The sequence below is a fragment of the Poecilia mexicana genome, unplaced genomic scaffold, assembly GCF_051168715.1.
Source record: "Poecilia mexicana isolate PSO_F unplaced genomic scaffold, ASM5116871v1 scaffold_20, whole genome shotgun sequence".
Lineage (NCBI taxonomy): Eukaryota > Metazoa > Chordata > Actinopteri > Cyprinodontiformes > Poeciliidae > Poecilia > Poecilia mexicana.
The window spans coordinates 11,595,938-11,622,443 of NW_028263389.1; the positions used below are offsets into that span (position 1 = coordinate 11,595,938).

At 39.6% G+C, this 26,506-nt stretch overlaps 1 protein-coding gene across 1 annotated transcript in view; it reads right to left on the bottom strand.

Moving 5' to 3' along the window:
- The window catches only part of prex2 (phosphatidylinositol-3,4,5-trisphosphate-dependent Rac exchange factor 2), a 101,219-nt gene extending 75,168 nt beyond the window's left edge, over positions 1-26,051 (bottom strand). The window contains exons 1-6 of the mRNA XM_014975713.2: positions 25,575-26,051; positions 8,551-8,622; positions 7,138-7,260; positions 4,883-4,987; positions 1,240-1,341; positions 358-519 (exon numbers count right to left, since the gene is read on the bottom strand). Coding sequence (XP_014831199.2) covers positions 358-519; positions 1,240-1,341; positions 4,883-4,987; positions 7,138-7,260; positions 8,551-8,622; positions 25,575-25,712 — 702 coding nt within the window. The 5' untranslated portion in view covers positions 25,713-26,051. The remainder of the gene's footprint in view (positions 1-357; positions 520-1,239; positions 1,342-4,882; positions 4,988-7,137; positions 7,261-8,550; positions 8,623-25,574) is intronic.
- Between the last annotated feature and the right edge of the window lie 455 nt (positions 26,052-26,506).

A 26,506-nucleotide genomic window follows, 5' to 3' on the forward strand; every position in this document is an offset into this window, starting at 1 on the left:
TTGTAAAGCTATGTTTAAGTTTGTGTCCTTTGAATATCGCAATATTAAGTATTTGACGTTTTGTTTGTCTTTTTTTTTTTTTTTTTTTTTTTTTTTTTACGTTATTTACAGTTTAACCGGCATGTCCGCGTAAAGCACTCGGCAATAAAAAAGAACAGTTACAATTTCAACGGCTACCTTATGTTCTTCGCAACACTCAGTAAAATATATTGAAGTTTGCCGGACCTGAATACCGAGTAGCAGACACGACTTGAAGATCTGGAATAAAAAGCCCTCGGTCAAAAGTTAAAGTAGACTAAAATGAAACGGTGGCACAAAAAGGTAATGAAAAATTAAAAGTCCTTGATGGAGACCCACCTCCCATCCCTCGATATGGGACTGCCATTCTTCTAAAATCTCCAGCTTCTCCATCTGCCTCTTGGCTTCATTGATGCTGGAGCACACCGCCTTCATCACCTGGAGGGACTCCTGCACCAGCGCGTGGTCGTTGTGCTTCCTCGGGGTCCTCTTCAGCAGCTCCTTTGAAGTTAAAAATAGCACATGTACACAGAGGAAAAACAATCACACCCTGCTTTTGCTTTCAGGAGACATAAATCAGCTGGTTACATCTTACGGTTTAGATGAGGCGTGAAAAACCTGTAAGAAAACCGCTTTACATTTTTCTTCTCCGCTTCACTTTTCTCCCTCCAGCAGCTTTTCAGATCTGTGCCACCGCCTGTCGTGGCCTACCAACAGTGATGGGAACCTCATAGTCTAAACAGTCCTTCAGCATGTCAGCCACCACAGGGCAGATTTACACTCTTCTGGATATCTTTGCAGCCACTGATGGCTATCAGCAGCTGGAAACCTTCAACTGGCTGAGCATCAGGTTACCCCCCGCCCCACCACCTCCTTATTATTACAGCATCCTTGTGCACATGCTAGTGGCTGTTTAGGGAATGCTGGGTGAATTAATAGATCTCAACAAGATGAATGACATGGGACCGCTCAGATCACCTAGTCAGAAACACAGCCTTTGAAAACGCATTGGATTTCACTCGCGTTTCACGCAGAAAAAAGGGAAAAAGTCTGAGCTAAGAAGCGGGTGTGCAGGTGTGGATGAGTCCAGCTGGTGTGTCTGGACGAAGAGCTGGCAAGGAGCGATGGCGACAGGCCTCGTAATATAGAGGCGGCGTGGCTAAGCCTCTGAACTAAAGCAAAGACCCGTCGGTGTCTGCAGAACATGAGGGCCGTACTCACTTTGAGCAGCAGCGGGTACTTGCAGATCCTCTGAATGGGAGCTACCAAGTAGCCTTCGAGTGGGACCTCTGTGTTCTTCCTGCCTCCCAGCAGCATGCAGTTCTGTAGCAAAGAAGACGGATGGCAGGTTAATCATTAAGCCGTGTCTGTGAGGTTTTAATGGTGGAAGCCTCTAATCGCTGAAACGTTTTTTCTTCCATCACATGCAAGCCATAATAATTAATTATGGGGGTTATTTTTGATAAGATTAATAAGTTGTTTCCTTCGGCGCAAACATTAATCTACATTTATGTTCAAAGAATAAATGTGGAAATAGGTTAATGCTTGAATTCAGCTGGAGGAAATGGCAGCTTAACAGCTGGGGGAGCGATGACAGAGACATTGTACGTTTATTTAGTTTCAACGGTTTAATCTGGAATAAAAATTTGATGTATTTGTTTTACGTTATTCAGATAAGGTCTGACCGACCTAAATATGTAAGAATTTTCACAAATACATTCATGACTCCTTTAAAAAAAACAACAAAAAAAAAACACTGAAATTGCTCTTCGTCGCTGAATCACAAACCGTGCACATCGCAGGAGGGGTGTCTGTCCCCACTGCCTTCACATGCAAATATAAGCTTTTGATGTTTGCGTCATGGTGTCTCCTTGGAACATGCCACCCCAGCCATTTTATCCAAATCCAAAAGTGTCGCTGCAGGGAGGCGATTGTTAAGCGCCAATAAATGCCCGCTCTCTCCATGACTCTTGCTAATAAATCCAACAGACCTCGTCTGTGGCTCACATGCGAGCACGTTTTCCGCCCTGATCACATGAGAAACCTCAAGGACAAATATAGTCTTGAGTGGTTGTTTCTGCAATTGCAGTGAGATTAAAATCCAAGTCCAGCACCTATGTCATTTCTACCATCAAATTTATTGTTTTTGATGCTTTGTTGGTATGAGTAGGCATGCTATCAATCACATGTTTTTTAGGTTTTAGATTTATTTCTCCTGAACAGAGAAAAGGGTCTGGTAGAGGATTTCCTTGAGCTTTAAAGGGAAGAATTGCTATACTGCATCTCCATTGTGTTGAAAGAAAAAGTCAGTTAAGACATGATTTTGTTTTGACAAGTTTATACTGGTCACACCTGAGCATGCTAAGTTGACTACTATGTACTGTTCAGAAAGTTTGAAACATATTACATTGCATTTCTGAATATTATTACATCAGTGTTTCATGACTGCACAGTAAAGCTGCACAATACATTCAATTGCAATCCCAATTGATCTAATGTCTTGCTATTTTAGAGGTGCCCTGCATTCCCCACTCTGAATTCCAGTCCTATATTTAGTAAGTTAAATTAACGGTAACACTTTATTTGAAGGGCTGTGCATAAGACTGACATGACACTGTCAAAAACATGACATAACACCTGTCATGAACATAAAGTAGTCTTTATGAATGTTTATGACTGTTGTCATGAAGTGTCATTTGGTAAATAATGGCACTTTTAATGTAAAGTTGCTCTAAAAGTTGCATTGAAAGTCCACTAAAAATGCCATCTTTGCATTAAGTTATAATTTACAAAATAATGCAAAGTTGGCACCTTTAATGGACTTTTAATGCAACTTTTAGAGCAACTTTGCATTAAAAGTGTCATTATTTACCGAATGACACTTCATGACAACAGTCATAAACATTCATAAAGACTCGTTCATGTTTATGACAGTGTCATGTCAGTCTTATTCACACCCCTTCAAATAAACTGTTACCAAATTAACTCTCCTTGTCTGTGCAAACACCTTGTGTGGATTTAAAAAACCTAGGGTGTGAAAACTCAGAATAAGTGATGGGGGGGGGGGGGAGCGTCATGGTCATGGAGAAAAATAAGAAAGAGAAGATTGGTTTGTGTTACTGAGATATTTTACTCTGTCAAACAGCTTAGAAGAAACAGTAGAGAACTAAATAGAAGAGGTTTCCAAATTTTCAGAAAAATAGCACACAAAGCAATACATTTCCTGCTTTGGCTTTGATCTGACAATCAAATCAAATAAGGCTGATTTAATTATAATCCACATGTTCATTTCCCATGACTATTCAGTAGGTCTAATGCAATTTATCATTTGGCGTACTGCCCTGCTAAAATATCTGAGCATTTTCTAAGTTAATGTACCATCAAAACATTCTACTGACTCGGCTAACAATAACAGTCTTCAGTGTGAAGGTTGTCACTGAGGGAAGAAACCACAAAGTTTTAGTATCCCTCAGGTGTTTTGAGTAGAGACACATAAAGCTATTTAAAACAATACGTCAAGACATTTGTGTTTTTCTTTTCGGGTGCTAAAAGGTGTAAGAGAGAACAAGTTTCTTTCAGTCCAAGCTCTTTTAATAAATGTTGGCAGCCCTTCAGAAATATGACAATTAAGGTAAGGCTCTACATTATTTAAGAAATACACAGGGTTTCTGCTTATATAACATTCTAGAGAGCTTTAAGCAACAACTATTACGTTTTTTTCTTTTGTCTTTTAAATAAGTAAAACTCAATTTCACAGCAACTGATCTTTCACGCTCAAAGTGACTTCCCCCTCTTCAACTAAAATAAATAAAAATGACCAGGATGTTTCTGCTAAAATTCCCAGCTGCAATCTGAAATGGTTACATCAAAGCTTTGTCAGAACGTCAGAAACCATCCCCCACTCGCAGCTAAATTAAGACTTTGACCTTCACTTGGTCAAAGCGGCCCTTACCCTTGTGTTATAAGTTAAAGGTTGCAAGGTCAGCTAGCAATGATCATTCTCATCTCCCCTCTAACACAAAATTTAGCTAATGTGCTCTCATGCATTACGGTGCAAGCACTAAGCTAAACTTTGTGGCAGGCATCAAGCCAAAGGTTTACTGGAGGTTAATGGATATCCTCTCACTGGTCACTGCAGCTCCCAGTAGGTAAGCTGAGGTATAGCAACACATCGCTTTGTGTGCAGCTTGGAGAGTAACAAGAAACCCAAACGGCCCCAGATGGAAGGCTAGGTCCCCAAAAGGTCAAGGCCATAAATCAATGTCAATTAATTTTGCGCTTCTTCTGGCTACCACGACCAAAGATGCACACAAAGAATCAATCAGACACAGATTGTGGTGCCACTGCTCTGTGATGACGGGTAAAGCGTCTGCAAGGACAATTTGAAACTTTCAGTCTATCAATTACAGACTAACAAAAGGTCACAAGTTTGTATCGGAGGCAGCAAAATCAATCGGTTCATAAAAGTGCAGCAAAGTTCAGTTTTCTGGATGTGTCCAAGCTGCCGACAAGAAAAAAAAAAAAACCTTAAAAGAGAGAATGAAGTGATGATGAGCAGTAAAAAAAAAACAAAAAAAAAAACTGGGAGTCACAAGATCTAGAGCTTAGCAGCAAATAAGTGCGAGTGCATTCTGTGAACTGGAACTAAGGATATATTCATCCTTTGTTCTGGGAACACGATACTCCCCTGTGGAAGTGAAAGTTTCCCGGGAACAGCAGGACAGGAAACAGAGATCCGCCCACACATTGGGGCAGAGTCGTCTCGGTCCGGCCTTGATGCTGTCCAGTGTCTGTCTGCTGGTCACGGTTTGCATAAAGCCCATCTATGTTTCAGCTCACACGCACTGATGTTTACATCTCTCACCAGTAAGCACGTCCTGACGCTTCTGATCTTATTCAGCTCCAGCAGCAGCCTCTGGGCCTTCTCGTGATTCCCGCAGTATTCATCATAAATCTGGAAACGGCTCTTCTGCGGGACACAGAGAAAGCCAAAGTGAGCCAGAGGAAAAAATGGCAACAAAGGAAAACAAATAAGGGCATAAATAGCAGTGTAAACTAGATCCTCGGTGTTCTGAGATGCAGTTTGAAGAATGTTTAGTCATCCTGACACTTTAATTGAGCATTTACTCGCAATATCTTAAAAAAGGTTGTAGTTTTTCTGTGACAAGCATCACAGAAATAAGCGCTAAAAAAGTATGTGCCAATAATTTAGCCACTTCGAAAGAAGTTTTTATCACTGAAATACTAAAATTAAAAACTATGGTAAATGCAATCAGTATTTTGAAATTCCTAAAGTTCTTCTTCGGTTTTTGAATTATGGCCTCATCGCCACATTTCCACTCAGTTAAGAGATTTGGTCCTGGGCAAAAAAAACTTGAAGTAGTTATACCCCTAACATACTTTCATAGCAGGATCCACGTTTTAGATATCTTCACTAAACAGGGCTGGTGAAGGATTTACAAGCACACGCCATAGGCAGAGTTGTCACATTAATTTTCAGTCCTTTAGGATGCAGTTAAACTTTTCTTTTTTCCCCCAATCACATAGCTTGCGCAAATTTTATCGGTTGCCTGGCAGGAGGCGCGCAAGTATTAGTCGCCTCACTGCGCACGTTCCATAAGTAATGAATGGAGAGGGAACGACTTCGCCTCCCATGTGTCGAGCCCATTACTCTATGGAAGCGAGAAGGGGAGGAGTCAGTCGATGCACCAGAGTGAAACTTTTTATCATCCAGTCTCTTTGGTAGAAAGAGAGAGACACAAATGAGCATGCAGCTGGAAGTTATCTGGCTCGTTTCAATTTATCGAGTTCATTTTAATTTATTATGCGATTTATTGATTTATTGCTTATGAACGCACGTGTGAAAATGAAAGTAAACGCCAAACCTTTTCAGTAAATAAAACTTTTAGAAAGTTTCTCAGTGTTGCATTGCTTTTGATTTACATTGTAGGGATTTTGAAGGCTCTGCTGAACTTGAGAACCCCGAGGAAAAATGGCATATCGTAACACTGAGCACACATATACATTGTGAAACTCTTTTCATTCATCTTGAAGGACATAATGTATTTCGCGGCGAGAGTCTGTGCGTGCATCTGAAAGACGGAGGGCGGAGGGGTCGGGTCTTCCATCATATACTGTCATCTGTCTTGTAGCAATATGACCAGCAACTTTCCACCAAAGCTATTCACATGACACCCCATGCTCCATTGTCTCCGAGAATCGACAGAGAGACCAGATCACACAGCCTCTAAATCACTGACTACAAAGTCACAGCAGACCAACGAAAAATACCCCCGTCTGCAGGCAAGCTGCTGAGCCCCAGCGATGAAGACGGAGGTCCGAACAGCAAGTTGGGTCCTTACAAGACGTAAAATTCTAAGTTAACGCGTTAATATCTATACTGAACATGTTATTCCTGGAAAAATGTTAATAAATTTAGAGTGGGGTTTCCATTAGTGCAGTTCAAACGAGTAAAGACAGACTGACGCAAGCATGAAACTCAAGGGATTACCCCAATTGCCATCAATCAACAGCTAACTGGATTATTTTTTTTTTTTATGGGAAAGTTTTTGCATGAACAAAAGACTTCTACAGCGTTGCAGAAGAGCAGCGTCTAATATGTTTTATCTCTGTGCACTCACATGATGACTTCTGACTGAATTATAGTCATAAGTTTTCAGTTTTTAGCTTTGAAGAGCGGCCCACCCCCTAAATCAGATCATCTCATAGTAAACCTTCTGCCATCTGTACCGCAGATAGATCGGCTTTCTTTTCACCTGTCTCCAACAGCGCAGAGCAGAAGTCCAACAGAAGGATGTTCAGATTTATTACACTTTAAAACCTATAACATGCCAGTACGCCTCAAGGCTCTGCATCGGAGTAATGTGATATATTGGCTCTTTGATCGGTATATCAGAGCCACATCCAGAATGTCACACATGCGCACCGTCTCATCGTGAGTAATCCAGAGAGATTAATTGATGGCATGTGGAGTATCGTTTCATTTGCTGTTGTGCTGCGGTAGACCTTGGTGTGCTTTTGGAGGAAGTTTTCAGATTACGGAGACCGAATCACATTTAAAGCTTCCGAAAGAGGAGAAAAAAAAAAAAAGTTACTTACAAAGTGCAAAAAGCAGTGGCCGACTTCGTGGTGAGCGTGAGGGTCAGGCTGCAGCAGCTCCTCCACCATGGAGAGAAAGTCCTTGTGGACGGCCAGAATCTCCTCAATGTTGGAGAATAAAACCTGACGGGTGAAAATGCTGCATTGTTAACTAAAAACAAAAGCAACTGTGTTTCACTGTGGCATAAAGTTACAGTATGCAACTTTTTATAAAAAAAAAAAAAAAAAATGTTTTTTTGCATATTTGTCAAAACTGTCACTATGCGGTGACAAAAAAAAGAAAAATCAAGTTCCTCTGCCTTCCCCCTTTGTTCCTACAGCAATCTGCAAAAATACATAGCTCTGTCAGAAACAACCAATCAGAACCAGGAGGAGGGTCTTAGCGCCATCAGTCATCCTCGTGTATGCACCGCACACACCCACCCCTTTGCTCTCCGCAAGGGTGAGGGTGTTGGAGAATAAAACCTTATTTATTTTTGTAGCTTGTTTTTCAATTAAAAATAGAATTTACTGTTGTACACTCATTACAACTTTTGACTGTTTATGCATTCCGAAATATATCTATACAAGAATAAAATCACACAAAGGTGGAAGATATTTATAGATTTATTTAAAAGTTGAAAACCAACCCTCCCCCCCTTCCCACTTTGCAATTATAAGTTCATAGGTTATGACTACATTTAAAAAGCAGGGTAGATAAATGATGTTTTTTCCTCATCAGTCTTGCAATAATTTTAGTATAGCCAGATGTTACAGTCTGCTTCAATAACATGAATGCATGAAAATCAGAGCTCTCTCGTTGGTTTTTGGGGTTAAAACAAATTTTAAAGACGGTATGCAAACAGTAAAATCAAAAAATAAAACCAAAAACAAAAACAACAAAAAAAAACTGGAACTTTGATCATTGGGCTTTAACTCTGGAGGAGTCACTGTCATTTAGCCCCTCTGTGACATTGCAGCCATAATAACCCCCTGCTATCTAAAAAAACCCTCTCCGCACAGCATGTTCCCAAACAAAACCTAAGACACGGGGACATATTCCAAAACACGGACGTGCAGTAAATATCCTCTGAATGCGTGTTTACCTCAAAAAGTAAGCAAGCTCACAGAGAGGCTCCCACTGCGACGGAGCGTCCTTTATTATCCTACAGCCGAAATCATTTATAAATAGATTAGATATTTGCAGCTGTTTCCTGCATCGCCTACGTCTTTCTCCATTCAGAACTTGGCTGTTTTAGTTTAAAAAAAAAAAAAAAAAAAAAAAAAAAAAAACACTCCTTACTAGGACTGATTTAGCTTTGCATGTCATTTCCAAACTTTTCACAGACTGAGCTATAGAATAAATAAGGTTTCTCTGGAATGTTGAGGGCAAAAGTTAATGACCTTCAGTGTTATTTCACCAGCTCTGCTTACCTTCACCGTTTCCTCTGTGATGTTTTTGTCGATTTTGGTGGCTGCGTATTGGTTGAGGCGATGTAGGAACACCTGAAGAAAAAGCAGAAAAACAGAACAGGGATTAAATTACTTCAAGGCCAGCTAGATTTGACACTAATTGGGTATTGTTGCACATATTCACGTGTACAAAACATTTGCGATCCTCACAACTGAAATCCGATATCTCAAAACACAGCCATCTATAATTGCAGAGCGTTGCGTTTCAAAGGCAACATTAAGCAGCAATTGATGCAAGATGGAGAGACCGACAGAGTGTGAATTGAGATGGATGGAAAGAGCTTTTACGCTAACATTCCTGTAGGAGTCCAAGTCCCATGGTGCTTCACAAACCCCAAAAATCTCAATTAATGCTTCAGAGCCCTTTCTGAAAGTGATAAATTAACAAGGTGCAGTTTAAATGTGACCAACGTGAAAATGACTCATTTCCTGAATTCTGCCTGGAGGAGAGCTTTGAACGAAGAGGACATCCATCATCTGGAAATCTACAAAAATCTTTCTGTGTGCAACTTGGCAGAAAGAAAAAAAAAAAAAAATCTATTTGCTCATGACCGATGCCCGTCCCTTACTTCAGGGAGCCTGGGATGCATACCGATGCAAGTTAAATCTTTGACTCAGTACAACGCGGATGATAAATCGCATCACACAGCTCAAAATTTTAATCCGTCTGAATCTGATCTCCAACAAAGTTACAACCTCTGATGTTAGAGCTGCTCGTTTTTTTTTTGATGGAGAGCAAGTTAAATTGTATTTCAGGTCTTTTTTTGTGGAAGTGAGGTTCTGTAGTGTAGTTATTAATTCAGAAGATTTTGAATTTAACAACCTCAGGCTGGAGAAGCATCAATTTTGATCCGAGAGTCAAATCTAGGGTTTAGGGTCAACTCTCCTATTTCCCAGATTATGTTAGTGGTAATAGAGAATAGTCATGGAGAGCAGGGTATTCGTTGCCTCATGTTTGCAGATGATGTGGATCTGTTGGCATCTTCAACTCATGAACCTCAGTTTGCCCTGAAATAGTTCGTAGCCTTGTGTAAAACAGACAGGAAATGAGTCAGATGGACAGGCGGATGGACTCTGAATGCCGTACGTTACAAATAAGATACCGACTACTCAGCACAGCTCCACTTCAACACATCCAAACTGCCTGATTTGCAAAGGAGAGCATGTCTATCATTTTAGGGGGAAAAGCTGCATAAACCAAAAATGAAAGGAAGCAATCCCACACAGAACACTGTGGTCCTTTTGAATTTGCACCCGTTCTGCTTTTGCATTCAAGCAAAAATCTGAAATGTCATCAAAGGCCTCTGTGCGAGATCACACAAAGCCAATGCTTTATGACAGACGGCAAAGGAGGCACAATGCCACAGATTTTGACAATTCACCAGCGCACACCCTTATTTATCAGCGACAATAAAAAGCAACGCAGCAAACACATGACCAAATAGATAGAAGTCTTTCTCCGTAGTTAACCTGAACAATGGGCATCCATTTACCGCCCCACTGAGGGCCACAATGCCATTTATCACCCGATGTAGCCTCACAGCAGGCCCTCTGCCCTGAGAAAACTAACATAATACATCCAAAAAGCATGTAAGCGGGTTACTTTAATGAGCAGCCATGCCAGGAATTATTCTTTTCAAGCAACATCTCAGGACTGTGAGAGCTGAGAGATTTCTCTCGATTCATTTACAGCTGCTGATACGAATTCACCAAAAACCCTTCAACATTTCTCACCGAGTACACATTCAATCTCCTGTGTTAAACGTATAAAGAAAAAAAAAAAAAAAGCTCACAGAAATTTTCTTAATATCACTATTTTGACGCAAAGGATCACTTCAAAAAGAGCAGCACGTAAGCGAGTGAATAAACTGAGGTTAGTGGTCGGGAGGAAAAAAGGGCCCGCACATAATCAGGCTCTTTGTTGTAGGGGCAACTCAATGCTGATTACCATTCTGTAACTGCCTTGCCTTGCAACTCTGTCACTCATGACCATTAGCATCTCATTAGCAAGTCTAATGCATGAAAACACTAAACAGGGTTCCTCTAGAACGCTGCAAATGCCTGACACAGTTCTTGGAATATGTGGCAAAAAAGGGGAAAATATGATTTTATGTCCCGTGTCTTTAGCTTCACTGTCACCGCATCTCCAGTAAAAAAAAAAAAAAAAAAAAAAGAGTACACTCAACAAAAAGCAATATCTGTATTCGCAGAGGATTATCTGTAGCAAATAGCTGTAGCTAATAGTGGAACATCTGGAAAATTTTACCGTAGAGAATTTTCTGATCTTAAAAGCATTAAATAGGTTGCACAGTGGCATGCAGAGATATCAATCCTGATTGGTCAGAGATAACACATTAGCATTTTAAAGTGCTGCTGTAAAACGGAAACCAACTTCTTGCGGCATGTCTTCCAACCTCAAAATAGATAAAAACTGTGAGAAGTAGAACTAGATAAGAGCTAACCCTCTTTGTTTTATTTCTAGATGTGTGCATGGCTCAAGAAATAACTTACAGAGTACCTCTTCTAAACATTGGTTAGCAACTGTCCCAACTTTCCTGGACAGCAAACAGAAAGTTTTACTGACACAGTGACAGGAAAAATAAAGTGCTAGCATGACTATGACCTGTTTTCCAAGCTTTTATTACCTGCAAGCAACTGCAAAACTACAGAACTCTACAGCAAACATACTGCACACACTAAAAAAAAAAAAAAAAGATTTTGTACGTTTGCCTTAGCAGCAAGTAACAAGAATAAAAGAAAGAAAGTAATGTCTCAGTCAATTTCTGTCCCTGAGCACCTAGCCATAATCACCTGAATTGTCACTATGAAAGCTGAGAAGGTGGCTGCACATTAAAACCTCATTAAAGTTTTCATTATGCTACAGAACAGATGGGTTTGATGAATACATTAGGCCAATAACTGCATGCGGCAATCCATGTCATTAATCAACACCGGCCCACATGCTGCGGGCAACAAAGACACGGATGTGGAAATAACTGTTGCCTCATGCCGAAGTGGTATTTTCTGAAAGAAGGTCATAATAACCTGAACTTTTGTAGTCATGCGTAGGGACGGATCAGGATTAGATTCTTGTAATATGACAGCTTTGAGGGGGAAAAAAAACAAAACATTTGATTATGATCCTTTTCAGCTTGAACACAGGTGAGCGTTTGATTGCTCTGTCAACAACAGCTTGAGGGCCTCCCTTTTACGTTCGAACAGAAAACTCCTGAGACCAGTAAAAAAAAAAAACAAAAAAAAAAAACAAGGAGTTCAGGAAAAGCTCCAGACAAACTCAAAACATGAGAAAGACACACAGATAGTAGCTGCAATGCAACAATGCTCAGTTGTTTTACTGACAGACATGCTAGTTACTTCTGGGTTTTAGTTAGAAAAGATTTTGTCATATTCAGTTTGTTTTTGCCTGTATGGTTTTGTCATAGTAGTCGATTCCTTTTTCTTTAGTTAGTTTATTCTTGTGTTCTGTGTGTGCATTTTGCTTTATTTTTCTTGGAGCAGTGTTAGTCTCCTCCCCCTTGGTTCATAGTTTTTTTTTCTGTCTAGTGTGGCTTCCTTTGTGTTAATTATTCACCTTCCCACAGGCTGCCTGTTTGCTCTCTTCACAACTTTTCCTAATCCCCTTTTTACCTCACCTGCATTCAGTCTCATTCTCCACTTATATAATTATATAAGCTCCATTGTTGACATTGTTCTTTGTTGGTTCATCTGCTCTGCACTGATCCTGTTTTATATTTTTAATTTGCATTTTGTTTCATTAACTTTAGTTCCCCTTCCTGGAGTTTTTGGACTTGAACTTTATTTTTGTAAATGCATTTTTGTATTAATAAAAATCCTTAGTTTTGCTCCACTTCTGCCTCCGTTTGCCTGCGTTTGGGTACTTCACAACCCGGCATCCCATTTTGTGGCAGAGCAGGTGAAGCACTTCAGTCTCAATAAAATGAATTAAAAACACAAGAAGTAAAATTCCTCTGGCTTTGAATCAGGCATAACCACAGAAAACTCATACCTAGTCCGGAAAAAGAAATATTGATTCATGTAGAGTGACTGAAATTCTTTCCTGTTAAATATGAAGAAGAAAAAAAACCTGACCACAAAATTGGAGGGTAAGAATAGTTCAGGATACTTTTACGAATGGATATTACGTAACATGCTCCTCTGGCATCTCTTCATCAGAATGCCAAGATACAATCAGCGGAAGCCAAGCTCCTCTCCTTGAAAACGTTTCCAACTTTGTCAATGAAACAGATGAATCACAGCAACGGAGTCTGGCAAAACAAAGGCCACTTGCTTCCTCAAGTAAGTAAACCAGAGATGACGTCACAGAAGGACAATGATGGACATTCCCACACTTCAAAACAAATCGTTTACCGTTTATTAGCCGAGCCAGAGCATGTCTCCGTGTCACACTGAGGTTATGGTCCTTGGAAAACAAAGCAGAGGAAAGGCTCACACGACTACACATTCGGGAGAACCACCCATAGCAGCATAGGAACCTCCAATCCAAAATAAATGAGTAGGAATCAAACGGCAGGCCAACACATCAACATCTGTTAAAGGATTTAAATCAGAACAAGTGGACGACTGAATAAGAGTACGACTCAAGTTTGATGAATCATGCAAAAATTTCAATTTTTAACTCCAGTTCATGAGGAGCAAGGATATTGAGAGCAATAGCACATGTGGCACCAGATACAAAGCACAAGTTTAACTATTTTTATTTTGCAGAATGTGGTGTCTGTTGTTCACACTAGAAAAAAAACGTCAAATTTTTCTTACAGGTGTGGATGCACATTGAAAAGAAAATGTACTCTCTTTTCTTAGAGCCTATAAAGACCCACTGCCACTTTTGCTCGCTCATAGTTATAGTCAGGACAGTAGTAAACAAACAAACATCATGGTTCGGGTATACCATATGGCCTGATTGTACAGATCTGTTGTAAAGCATGAGTGTGCAGTTTGGCGCTGCTAATGTTTCGTGAAGAAACTCGCTTCAGCGTCTCCTCTGCAGATGGATTCTGACTATTCAAAGCAAAATGACAAAAAGCCACAGAGTTGTCAGCGGTTTTTATTACATTTTGAATTCCCCACCCTTTCCTCTCGGCAGTCTGCAGTTTAGATTTAGTGGCTCTGCAGCTGACAGGAATGTTAAGATTGCAAATGATCATTTAGGTGCTTATGTAACTACAGTTCCTATAAAGAGCAACACGGCTGAACATATGTCAAATCGTTACAAATGCAACTAAGAAAGGCCTATGGTGACACATTTACACTACTGTCAATGTCACACATAATAATAAGGAATTTGAAGAGAATATATTTATAATTTTGTTTGTGTTGTCATTATAATCCTGTTTAACCAACTTACCCATTATGTGTAAATTCATGGTCCGGTTCCCTTTCAGAAGCTGAAGTTTCTATAACCACTGCTCTACATAACCTCAGAACAATTATTGTTAGAATAATCAGAATGTTAGAAAAGTGTCAAAAAAAAAATTTCAAGATGTAGACGGTCCAGACACAAACAGCCTCTGTGTGACAAATCCCTCTGTTGAGCTCATTAACACACACAGTGGAAGTGCTGTGCATCTCTCCGTGTGTTTTTCCTACCATCTATATTCTTCCTAGAACTGCAGCGTAAAATGCTGTGATAAAACACAGCAGGTAACAGGTGAGCAAGCAGTTCAGCGCCCTCTGGCAACAACCTCTCAAAGCACTTTAGTCACTCAGCTTGCTTTGGATTAAACAAGAGCAGAGCTGGAAAATCGACAACGAAAGGGACAAAAAAAAAAACGCTTACAAAAGAGATTTGGTTTTCTCTAACATTTAGGTGAGAAGTAAATGTTTTATGTCCTGTGCTGCAAATTGCTTTTCAGCCCGTGGACAAACATAAAGAGTTTAATTTTCTGCACGATGTCACACAAACAGACCAAATTCCCACAAGAGAAAAAAGTTCTGACCAGAGACTAAGAGCTCCCATCCGAAAACAGAAAAGAAGTTTTATTGCATCGATCATTATGTTAGAAACAACTTGTTTGTGACCACTAAAGTTATATCAGTCATTCAGTGGTTATTAGCTGTGTGTGTGAACAAAAACTAACTAGCGGACGATTTGCATGATCACATTTTGTAAGTTTTAACAGATAATACCGTGTAAGCTTTCTGGAACTTCATGTGACCTCTGTTTATATTAACATAATCTTCAAGCTGAGAAACAAAGCACATTTGTATCTTCAGTGTCTACTCCTATTAATAGGTCTGTTGCGTTTAGCTACACACCCCTGACGAGCACGCACACACACACACACACGCATGGGATTTGCAATTAGAAGTCCAGCCTATTTGAAGCGTGCATGCTCAAGAAGATAAACATGTAATGAGTAATTGATTAATTGTGCTGCATGAAAGATCCCAGCACTTTGCAATTTTATATGTACTCAAAAAATAACTAAGATTTGGCTTCTAAAGATTGACTTTAGCTGCTTTTCTTGGGCTGCCAACAAGAGAACTTGGTGACAGAAAAGCAGAAAAAGCTAACAACTGCATTATTGCATTTGTGAGAGTATTTATGATGCTCTCACATAAAAGTCAGGTTTTGTGTTTTGAAGTAGAATTTTTAGGCTCTGGACATGACATGTAAAAAAAAAAAAACTTAATTATTCACTTTGATGTTTTTGGACTGAACCTTAAGGAAAATAACAAAAACAAGCTTGTTCATCTAGGAAATATCCATGAGTTTAATTTCTATGACTAATCCTTGCTGAGCAGTTTGAAGTTAACATGCAAGTAAAATTAACATCAACACAGGAGTCTTCCAACAATTTTTGCTCTTTGAAATGTCACACTTTAACCAAACTGTGATTTCTACGTTTTTGCAGCAGTTTTAAAAACATTCTGGACGTTTAAGTAAAAACACAACAATCACATATCAAGAAGTTGGATCGCCTTTCTGAATTGTGATATGTCATCTCTTTTTTTGGTGTCTAAAGTAACTCAATTTACTTTTATTTGAACTCTATACCACTTCTTTGTAAAAACTCAAAATAACAAATGATTAAAAAAAAAATAATAATAATTAAGAGTGTTTTAAAGGATAAGAAAGCAATTACAGCCCAATTCAACATTTTTGGACAGAGGTATATTTAGCTCCAAAAACTGAAACAATCAATGCACTTCAGAAAAACAGTTGTTGAAAATTCAAAGAGAAAATCCATACAATATTTGAAATATAAATCGTTCTAAAAAGCAATTCTTTTACAGAAATTCTATTTTTTATCCAGTAGCAATAAAGGAATGTTTTTAACACTTATCCAGATTTCAAGATCCAGATCATGACGCTGATGAAACTAGAAGGGCGAGAAATCTCAAACAAATTAGGAAGAGAGGTTTTGAACTGTGAAACTTAATTAGAGATGGGAGGAGAGACTTGCTGCAAACGGGAGATGGTCTTTGGTGAGCCAGCTTCCAATTTCAATGTGTAACCAAGCAAAGCATCATCCTCTGATGTTCAGGTGATTCCCAGCAGGGCTGCATACCAGCAAAACCTTATCGATCTACAAGATGACTGAGCAAAACTGTCAGCTTGCTAATCCATGGTGCTCTCCCGGTCAAGACTGTCTCACACACTGCTACTGTTCATCTGATTTCAAAGCTTCCACGCCATCTGCAGAAAGGGGCCCTCTGCCATCCTGAGAAGCAGGCCTGGCAAGTAGGAGTGAAACGGGCAGAGGCTAAACTAAACTGGACACTGACAGGGAAGGACTACGGCCAGCTTCTCCCTTCGACTTCCTGTGTTTGCACACAACCAAACTCTGGCAGGAGCGTGTTTGCCATGCAATGGTCGGGAAGCAATCAAACCCTGGGGCAGCATACGGTAACGTGATGACGACGGTTTTACCAAAAATGTAGAAATATGAAAGTATAATCAAAGATATGAAGCAGAAGTGTTAAAATGCTAGGCTGGGGGGAAAAAAATACAAGACAGAAATTAATGTCTGCAGCCAGAGAGACACTTACTGGAGTCTTTAAACCTCTACAGTAAATCCCATTCAGCAGCATATTTAGATCATTTAGAGAGAGTTTCCCATCAAGTCGGGCTGGGCAGAACTGCAGAGGCTGAACTCTGACATGAAGGCTGCTCACAGAGCTACTGCTAAGTCCAGAATTGTTCATACTCCTGGGACTGGTTTAAAGTAATCGTTAATTTGACCAACATGTTTCTCCTGATTGGAAATAACATTACAGTTTTGGAATGGCAGGGCCAGACTCAACTGAATTTGGAGCCAAACATTAGGGTGATGGTAAGGAGACCTGTATCCGAGCTGAAATAACTGGAGCTCAGTGCAAAGATAAATAAATCATCAAGAACCCAACTGGAAACATGCAAAAAGTTAGTCCAGTGGGGCTTGATTGCTGTAATGCCAAAGTAGGACCATAAAGAAAAAAATATGAGCTTTTGTCAAAAAATCTTTTAAAACACAGTGGTGGAGGCATCATGCTGTAGAGAGAGATCCTTTTATTCAGAGACAGGGAAGCTGGTCATACTTAGTGAGAGGATGGATGCAGCTATAAGCACAAGCAATAGAAAAAAAAACAGTTTTAGGCCAAGAGACTTGAAACTGGAAGAATGTCTTTTCAAGCAAGATAATACATGCAAGGGAACTCAGTAAAAAAGGTATGTTGTTTTTTTTAAGCAATGTATAATTTTCTTTTACAATTATACACACTTTGTTGATATAAAATCCTATTCGAAGCTTTACAGTTGTGACTATAATGTGGCAAAATGTGGAGACGTTCAAGGAGAACACTAGCCTGGCCATTGTCTTTCTGTGCAATACGAAAAAATCTCACATACAGCACAGTCTGGGCTTTTGTTCCCCTTCACTTCGATTCCCTCCGGTAGATATAACGGGCCTATCAGCGAACACAAGGATAAGTTGTGAACGACGACCTTGATTTTTTTTGTGTGCCGTTTTAGAATTGCAGTAGGCTGTAGTTTTAGAAATGGCAGCTGAGGAAATGAAGGAAGCTGTTCAGCCTGTGTTGGCCACGTTTCCAAATGTTGAATTAACATCAACATTCGCTTCGTTCAGCTCAGCTCTTCTCTCTCTGTAGTTGAAGATGGTTGTTCAAAACAATTTCCGGTAAGCTCATAGCATTGAACTGGCACGTACATCACAGGCAAACTTTAGCAATTGGGTAAAATTTAAAACCTTAACAGAGTCTGTGCCTCCAGGGAGCAATCACTTCTCAAAAGCCAGAAACCCAGACTCTCTGTATGAAGCAAATAGTGTAGGATAAGGGGCTGGTTTAGGAGAATGCATACATTAGCAAAATTTCAGTCAGTATTTCAATCTATTTTTGTCTCTTATAAAAATGGCAATGTTCAGGAGTACACTCTCTGCACAAAGATCTGAGCAAGTCTGAGAATGTCTTTGACACAAGTGTGGAAAACACAGTCCCTTGTGAGGATGACCCCCTCTGCTCCCATCCTGACAAGTGTTTGCTGCCACCGTTTTATGCCATGTGACCAGACACCTGCCACAGGCCAAATCAAAGGCCGCCTTCTCCTCTGGGCTTAAAGACAGCAGCACCTCTCTGCAGAGAGTGTGGTGCTGTAAAGTGCGGGAGTTATAAGTTTGCATGTGTGCTTTTAAGCAGGAAGCATGTAGCACAATGTAAAGATGGGGAGGTACAGGAAGGAAGGAAATCCTGCTTCAAAACTGGCATCTGTGAGGAAGAAAAACTGAAGCACTCAATCCATGGTGAGGTCCCGCAGGAGAGAGGGACAGGACTAAAACGAACAGATATTACACACTTCAAAGAGTGCAACTCAAGCAGCCTGTTCCGTGCATTAATCATTTTTTCACAAATATATACAGGAACTCACTTTTGGCAAAATTACATTTAAAAACTAGCTAAATGTCCAATCTCGGCATCTAGATGAAGGATTATTCATTATTTCAACCATTTGAGACTCAAGTCTGATCCAAAAAAAATCTCTGTAGGAGAGGAAATATTACTAAAAATCAATCCTCGGGATCCTAAAAGACAAGTTTGATGATACTCGCATCGATGTAAACCTGCATCCTCTGTCAAATTAGAAAAGTATCAGGCAAAACCAAAGGCACACTATGAAAAAAAAAAAGTCATTTTGGAGTCATAGATTCATCTTGTAAAATGTGGGTTAGTTAATGTTGAGACTGTGAAATTAAAATGCAAGTGTGCCACTTCATTGAGTTCGGAGGCCTCACAAGGGGGGACAGACACAGGAGAGAGGCTGACTGGATACATGGAGCAAATCTAATTAAAAAAGGTTTAAAGAAAGAAAAACACATCTCACCTTGCTTCCCTTTCACCTCTGCTCTCAACACCTGGAAGATTATTTAGCTGGAACTGACTTTCAGTTAGTTTGGATTGCGAACGGAGGTCAGGATTCAACGCGGCAACACGAAACCATACGGCTCTAACTTCACAGGCACAACAATACAAATTTTATAAGGAGAAAGCCGGAAAGCAGTCCTCAGTTTCCAAAAAATGTGGACGGATGAAGATTTGTGGAGTGGGATAAAAAATAAAGCCAGACATGAAAAAAATAACTATGAAGCATTTGAAATTGTTCAGGATTGAAGAGCTTAACACTCGACGCCTCCACACCTACAGTGTGTTGTTATACACAGGGGGGAAAAAAGGATTAAAAATGTACAGAATCCAACACTGCCATGTGGGGTGGTGCTGCATTGTAGAGTGCGCTTGCATATATATATACTTTTCAATTAAACTAACAGAAGGAAAATTTTGCCATTTTAGTTTCAACATTAACATTAGAGGCGAACATTGTGACAGCATTTGGAACATTTTGGCAACGTTTGGTTATAAAAGGTTATTACTTGACAACAATCTGAGGGAAAGAACCCAATTAACGTCAATAAGCCGCTTCCTGGCCAACGCTGGTCTATGACACTAAAGTTTTTCCAAAGTTTTAATGTAATTTGGTTATGTAATACCAAAGCATGACAATCTAACAAAAATGTAAGTGATATGCATTTTATATAATCACAAAAAACAATCATTGGTTATTCTACTTACAAATCAAGGTATTTTTATTCCAAAATCAGCTTTCAAAGATTATAGCAGAGAACCTTATGACAGCCAGATAGAAAATAATTACTAGCGGTTATATTAATTAGTTATTACTATGACTAAATAGGATTACTATTATAACTTTATTATATCTGTGAAGAGATCACACCTACCTCCTCTATATAATCTCTCATATAATTTAATCAGTATTTTTTTTACTTGTGCTTTCTTAAATACATCTTCAACCCAAAAAATCCCTTTTACTTAACACACAAATGTTATTTGTGCTGTTTCTGAAGAAAAAAAAAACTAGATGGTAAGTAAAGTATTGTGCAGCAATCATGAGTTTTGAAAAAAAAAATGAAGTAATTAGGGAATAAAAACAAGAACAATTGGGGTCCATTATGACGACAAACTGATGTAAGTTAATGCCTAACATCATGCTCTGGGAATAAAGCACTCAACTTTAGTTTTAATCCCCGTTTCCCCTAAACTACTTTCATAAAATGATTTATTGGCCCTAAAAGACAACAGCATATGATGTCATTCATACATAACAAGAAGTTATGACTTTATTTTTTTTTATTCCAGCATCTAAAAACTCAAACAACATCTCAAAATATTTGTCACTTCTAATGACTGAAATATTGACTGAGCCGCTGGCTCATCCATGCGACGGATCAAGGAGGGAAATCCAACTATTCTTTTTCCTAGCGACATTCTCCAATACATTTTAGATTTTTCAAAAGTGCTCTTTGGACCTTCATCAACTTGGCTTTTTATAACTAGCTAAAAATGAATAATCAATACACATTTTTCCCCTTTATGATAAAACCTAAAAGTAGAAATACAATTATTCTTTAAAAATGACCACACAGTTCCTATTGTAGATTTTTATTAAAAAAAAAAATGAACTAGTCTACAAGATTAAGATGATTGCAAAGTAACATTTGTGGCCTTAAGCAAGTTTTGTTTAGATGGACAGTGGGCAAAAATGGCTCTTTGGAGATAAAGGTTGCAGACCCCTGATCGATAGGGTAAGCTTGTCTCCAGGATGCTGATATTTTGATAATAATTCATATCTCATGAGTATAGATGAAAGTCTTAATGAAGGCAGACAAGTAGATGAGGAGTTTTACCTTATTAATGTAGACACTAAGTCAATCTATCTATTCATTTCCTGCTCAATTAAATCATCCCTTCAGGAATGAGACACCAACCGAACATAAACCCTCTGTGCTTAAAGCAACCAACTAGGTCATACCAGTGAAACCTTTTTCAGGTTGAAAACCAAATCCTCACATTTGTAGAACAAGCTCTTTATAGATTTAACTCTTGACTGAAAACAGCTAAAGACTCTGGTTTGAAGATGCCAGCAGAATCATCTGCCAAAGGCAAACGAGAAACTCAGAAGTTCCCAAACCACCACGAACGAGGTTCGTGACAAGATGAAAACACCCAGAACAAGCTCAAAGGAACAAGCTTGACTTTGTGCCAATAATGCAAAAACAACTCTTGCTTTGGTTACAGAAGAAGCATTGTCCTTAGGTACCCAATTGAAATGTCTTCAGGGTCACAGCCTGTTGCAGATACAAGGAACTTCTCTAACCCTTTCAACAACTCTGAGGACAGAGATCTGGCCCACTGTGCTAAAGGAAAATGGCTTCTCTACAGTCCAAGATTTGACAACACTACGGCAATCAAACTAAAAATAGACAATTGATTAGTAAAATATTAAAGCCACACAGTACGTAACTTTTATTAAAAACTTTTTTTCCATATTTATTGAACTTCTCATTTTGTCGTGACAGTACAAGACAGTGCCAACAGGAAATAGCCAATCAGAGCCACTCAACCGCTCCCTTGCTCTCTGCTACCACTACAGCTTCTCACTGTCAGCAGAGCTTGTCCTGAATGCTACGGCTAGTTAGCATAACATTCCTCCACCATTAGCAGCGCTTTCACAAGCTTGATGCTCCTCCTAGCTCTCATTGGTTTTTTGTTTGTAAGCGGTGCATTTCTTCAGATAGCAATAGCAGCACAGGGAAGAGGTGGAGGAACTGTCTCACAACATACTGTCATGACATGTTGATAGTTTAATAAATATCTAAAAAAACATACACATTTCTTATAAAAGTTACACACTTCAGACTGTCTTGATTTCTTCAATCACATAAGAACACCTGGATTTACAACGTTCCATGCATAATAGCAACCCTCCTTCTAAAAATGTCCCCTGTTTTGACATCCGAGTTTGTGTCTTCTCTTATCAAAGGAGAGGCAGGCAAACATGACCTTGTTTCTATTTTGCAGGAAAGGGAAGGAAGTACCAACATCTCAAGATGAACATTCGGGAAAAGGATAGGAACAAGAGGCTGTGACCTTCAGGATCATAGTATCCAGAGGCATGAACGTCTCTGACCCCCTTCCTTGACCTAACCACTGTCTGGATCAAATGCTACCAGCAAAAGAAAAAGCAGGCAGCCTGGCTGCTGCTACAGTGACTACTCTATTCAGGAAGTAAACAAAGCTAAAGCCCAGAGAGCGAGACATGGAGTACTCAAAGGCAAACGCACACAAAAATGGCTTAGTGAACTACCTGGATCTCTGGGAGGCAGTAAATGCTCTTCGTCTGTTTTCGTCATTAGGCCTGATTTTCTTGAACTTCCTACTGCCCTTTCTGCAGACACAACACTGATTTTAAAAAAAAAAAGTAATAGTGACTTGCTTGTTGACAAAGGCAACATCAGCATAAAATACAAAATGGCTAAACAGAGAAAGCCTTCTTCTTGTTTAAAGTCTTAAACAGATGTCGTTTTTACCTGGGAATGTTTTATGACAGAATGACTCGGTTGTCTCTGATCAAATATATTTAATTTCTGTTGATTTAAGGTCTAAAAATGGTTTTAAACATTGCGCTCACTTTAAAGATGCTTTTGTTAGAGGGATCGAAGCAAAGGGCCCAATTAATCTATTACCAAGCCCAAAGGAATAAATTAACTTGTGGCTCAGATCTTCCTCCAGAAGCAGAACATAAAAGATTTCCCCCACACACTGACACCTTTTTTGCATTTTCTCTCTTTAAGATCTTAGAGTGCATGAAAATTGTGGACGTCGGAATTATTTCACCATTTGGAACTGGGAATAAATTGTGAATACAAACATTTTCCAACCTCTAGCTTATTTTTCCACACTTGTCCAAACCTGAAAAATCCTTAAATCAAAGTCCAGACTATTCCAGGCTTCTTTAAAACTGCATATGAGCCCTATTATCCCAGCACGTCTTTAAGCAGAGTCTAAATTTCTTCTTCCTACTGAGCCACTGTTGAGATTGGCCGTCATTTTGTCAGCTCAGAGCGGTCCAAGACAAACACCGGCGCTCACCTCCGTCCACTATCACAAGTTATAATTGTCCATTATGTGAGATATATATACACAAATGTTTCCCTGGAAGCTTCTTCTGGTGTATTTAAAATGCAGGGGAAATTATCCAAAGAAAATTCCAAGAAAAAGTCAAAATTAGACTTCAGAGCATCGACACCGTGAAGATGCAATCTTCATTTTCCCACAAGAGAGTGAGAGAGACGTACACTGTGGGCTCAGACTTTCCCAGAACAAAACTCTCTATGACCTGAATGTTAAAACATGTGTTTGGGGGTAAGCATTGTGTTTTGGTCCTCCAGATCAGGAGAGGCAATCTCTGCACCTCGGTTCAACCTCACCAAATGACTAGAGCCTCATTGTTCTGCAGCAATTTCTAACCTCAGAGGAATTCCTCCTCCAGGAAATATGGCTTACAAGAAGACCAGCCACTCATACCCTTCACCCTCCTGGCACTGTCTGCTCTGCGATCTGCTTTTCCCTTTCACCCCCTCTAATAATATTCTGCCTGCCTCTGTCCCTCCAGGATTAGGACATCCAATGGCAGCACAGACGGGGCGGCTACCCTCTGACCTGTAGACACACAGAGAATTGTGACTCCTATCTGGCTTGTGTTTGGGAACCAGGGGTCCTGTTATTCCTCCGATCAGATAAAGGTCTGTCCTGTGACCTCTCTCCACAGTAGGGCTTTTCTTTGATCATCTTTAATATCTTCCATAAAAGCTCACCAGGGTCTCCCCAAAGAAGGTCAAACTCTTTATTTCTAACAATCCAACTTCTCTCAACACCATCAGATAAAATACATTAAAACCAGTCCCGCACGTATCAATCTGAAGCGTCTATCCAAACATTCCCGGCCAGAACAGAAAGGCCTCACAAGGATCTGTCACCTCTGAAATTAATCCCTGCCACGGCACAACAAGGGAGATAAAGGAGGGGTGGCTGCATTCCCAACAAAACCCCTATCTGTCGTCGATCCAATTGGAAACATCTGGACGGTGGTGGCAGAGGATTTGATCCAGATATCCGTGCGTTACTTGAGAGCATCACTGAAAATCAAGCATTTTGCCTTACAATGTCTCCTACTCAACCCATAACTTTGATGTAAAGCCATTTGAAGAACAGTGGGTGCCTCCAGTCATGTGGTGGCATGCCAGGTGTTATCCGCACTCGTGCTAATGGTTTTCATTCAAGTCCACCTGCGATGTCTTTGGCAGAGCTTGCACCATATGGGTCGGATGAGATGGGAAATGCGTTCTCCCGTGTTGCAAGAGATGTCGTTACGGGATACAGTTGTGATCCTGCACATGACAGGAATTAGTAAAATTGGTGTAAGAAACTCACACTTTGGATGTTTTGGGAGTATTTCTAGCATTATTATTATTATTTTTTTTTTTTTTGCTTCATTGTTTAATATTTAGTTATGTTTATGACAGTGGTGTGGTCATTTAATAAATGACCAAAGCACTGCACATACAGTGTAGTATGTTGTCTGTTAAATCGAATAATTGCGTATTTCGAGCTGGAACATCATTAATTTCATTCTAACTTTTTACTAATTTCTGTAATTATGCCACAGCAATGTAATGTCTTCTGTTTTAGTTTATTTCATCATGTCATGTCTTGAGGCTGAAATGGGTTATACAAAGTGAAAAAAGGTGAAAGTATTTGTATCTTTTTTAGTAAATTATCCCATTACAATAAGACATGTTGATGTGTTTTAGCAGTACTGTCTAATTGTGGAGAGAACGTCTGACATCTGAAAAGTGTGGCGAGGAGTGCACATTTGTATTCAGGCCCTGGAAAAGTTCCAGTCTTTTCAGGGTCCCTACCTGCTTTGCACATGTAGAAACTGAAATGTTTCTCCTCCCTTCTTTCCATTATAGCCGGTTGGATAGGATGGAGGAAGTCTGTGGACATTAATGTTCAAGTTCTACATTTAGATATTCTTTTTGCAATGAGCATCTCGGTTGACTTGTGAAGGCAACTGGCTGCACCGGATTTTATTCTGAGGAATCATCTCAAAGAAAGCGTATGAATATGCACATATGCATATTCACATGCAGATGGGATTATGCAGACTGTGACACTGCTGCCAGTGTTACACCATGTTTTTGTGAGCGACCTGCCCGCCACTCTATGAGCCTCAAACATCCTTGGGTCAAACCGAAAAGAGGATCAAAGCAGAGTTCTGGCTGTGCAACTGCTCTTCCAATTTCACACTTGTAAACAAACACAGATCTTAATCAAAAGGGCTGCAAGACAAACAAGACAAATGAAACAAAACCTGTGCACAAGACAGCAACGCGCAAGGACAGATGAAACCCTGTAAGGCTTTAATGGGTCCGTTGTTGCTCTGCAAGGCAGATGCACCGTGCATATTAAGCAGATTGTCTGCTTTTATTTGTTTATTTGTCAGGGCATAATTGTTTGTATTTTTTTTTAAAGAGGCAAATACAGTCTGGACTTTTTTAAAAACTCTTCCTACATTATGCAACACTCACCGAGAGAAAGTCCAGTGTCCCAACATAATCCCTTTCAGTCTTCAAAAGTTCATTTAGGACGCAGACTCGCAGCCGGAGCTGTTTCTCCTGGTCCTTTCCGCTTTCAGCTCTGTGTTCACTTCTGCTTTCTTCAGTCATTCTGAGGGAACTTGTGGATGTAAAGAAACGCTATTTCCTTCAGCCGGCCACGGTTTCACATCGCCAAGTTGAGTTTAGATGCGGCAGAGGAAAGTTCGCAACATGTTCAGAACTAGCAACCGGTGTCCGCGATGAAAGTCCTCAAAAAGTCCGGGAAAATGTCTGAATATGCGAGGAAAGTAGCTAAGTGGGAAGCAAAAAGTTTCAAAAAGAGAGAGAAAGAAATTAGCACAAGGTGCGTTGCTGAGTAGTGAGAATGAACTGAACTCCAGTTAAAAGTTAAGTCCATGTGACTCCTGAAAACCTTCATCCTACACCAGCAGCCTTAAAAGTGGGGACCACTCATGTTAAGTATGCCGCAATGCGCACAATCGCTTCCGGTTAAATGTTTCAAAATAAAGACAAGAGTTTCCATTGATTCAAATCGCTCTGCAAATCAACAGACATCACGTTGCAGACTTTTACTGCACACAAAGGTCTCTTATGTTTCCCACTTTTACAAATTCCTGTTAGGGCTTTTTTTCCCCTTATCTATACCAGTTATTACAACAAAATACTTGTTCCTCTCAACTTATTACATTGAAAGTCTCTTAAAAAACCAAGTCTTCTTTTTAGCTTTGTCTTTCAGGAAACTATCTCAAATATATATATAACTGAAATCACCTCCTGGGCTGATAATTTAATAAACTAAGTGAAATGCGCTTAAGTTGGAACACATTTATAAAAAGAAAAATATTTTAAAATTTTAGTGGTTATTTTTGAAAGTTTGTGCGCATTTCTAATTTGTGAAGTGA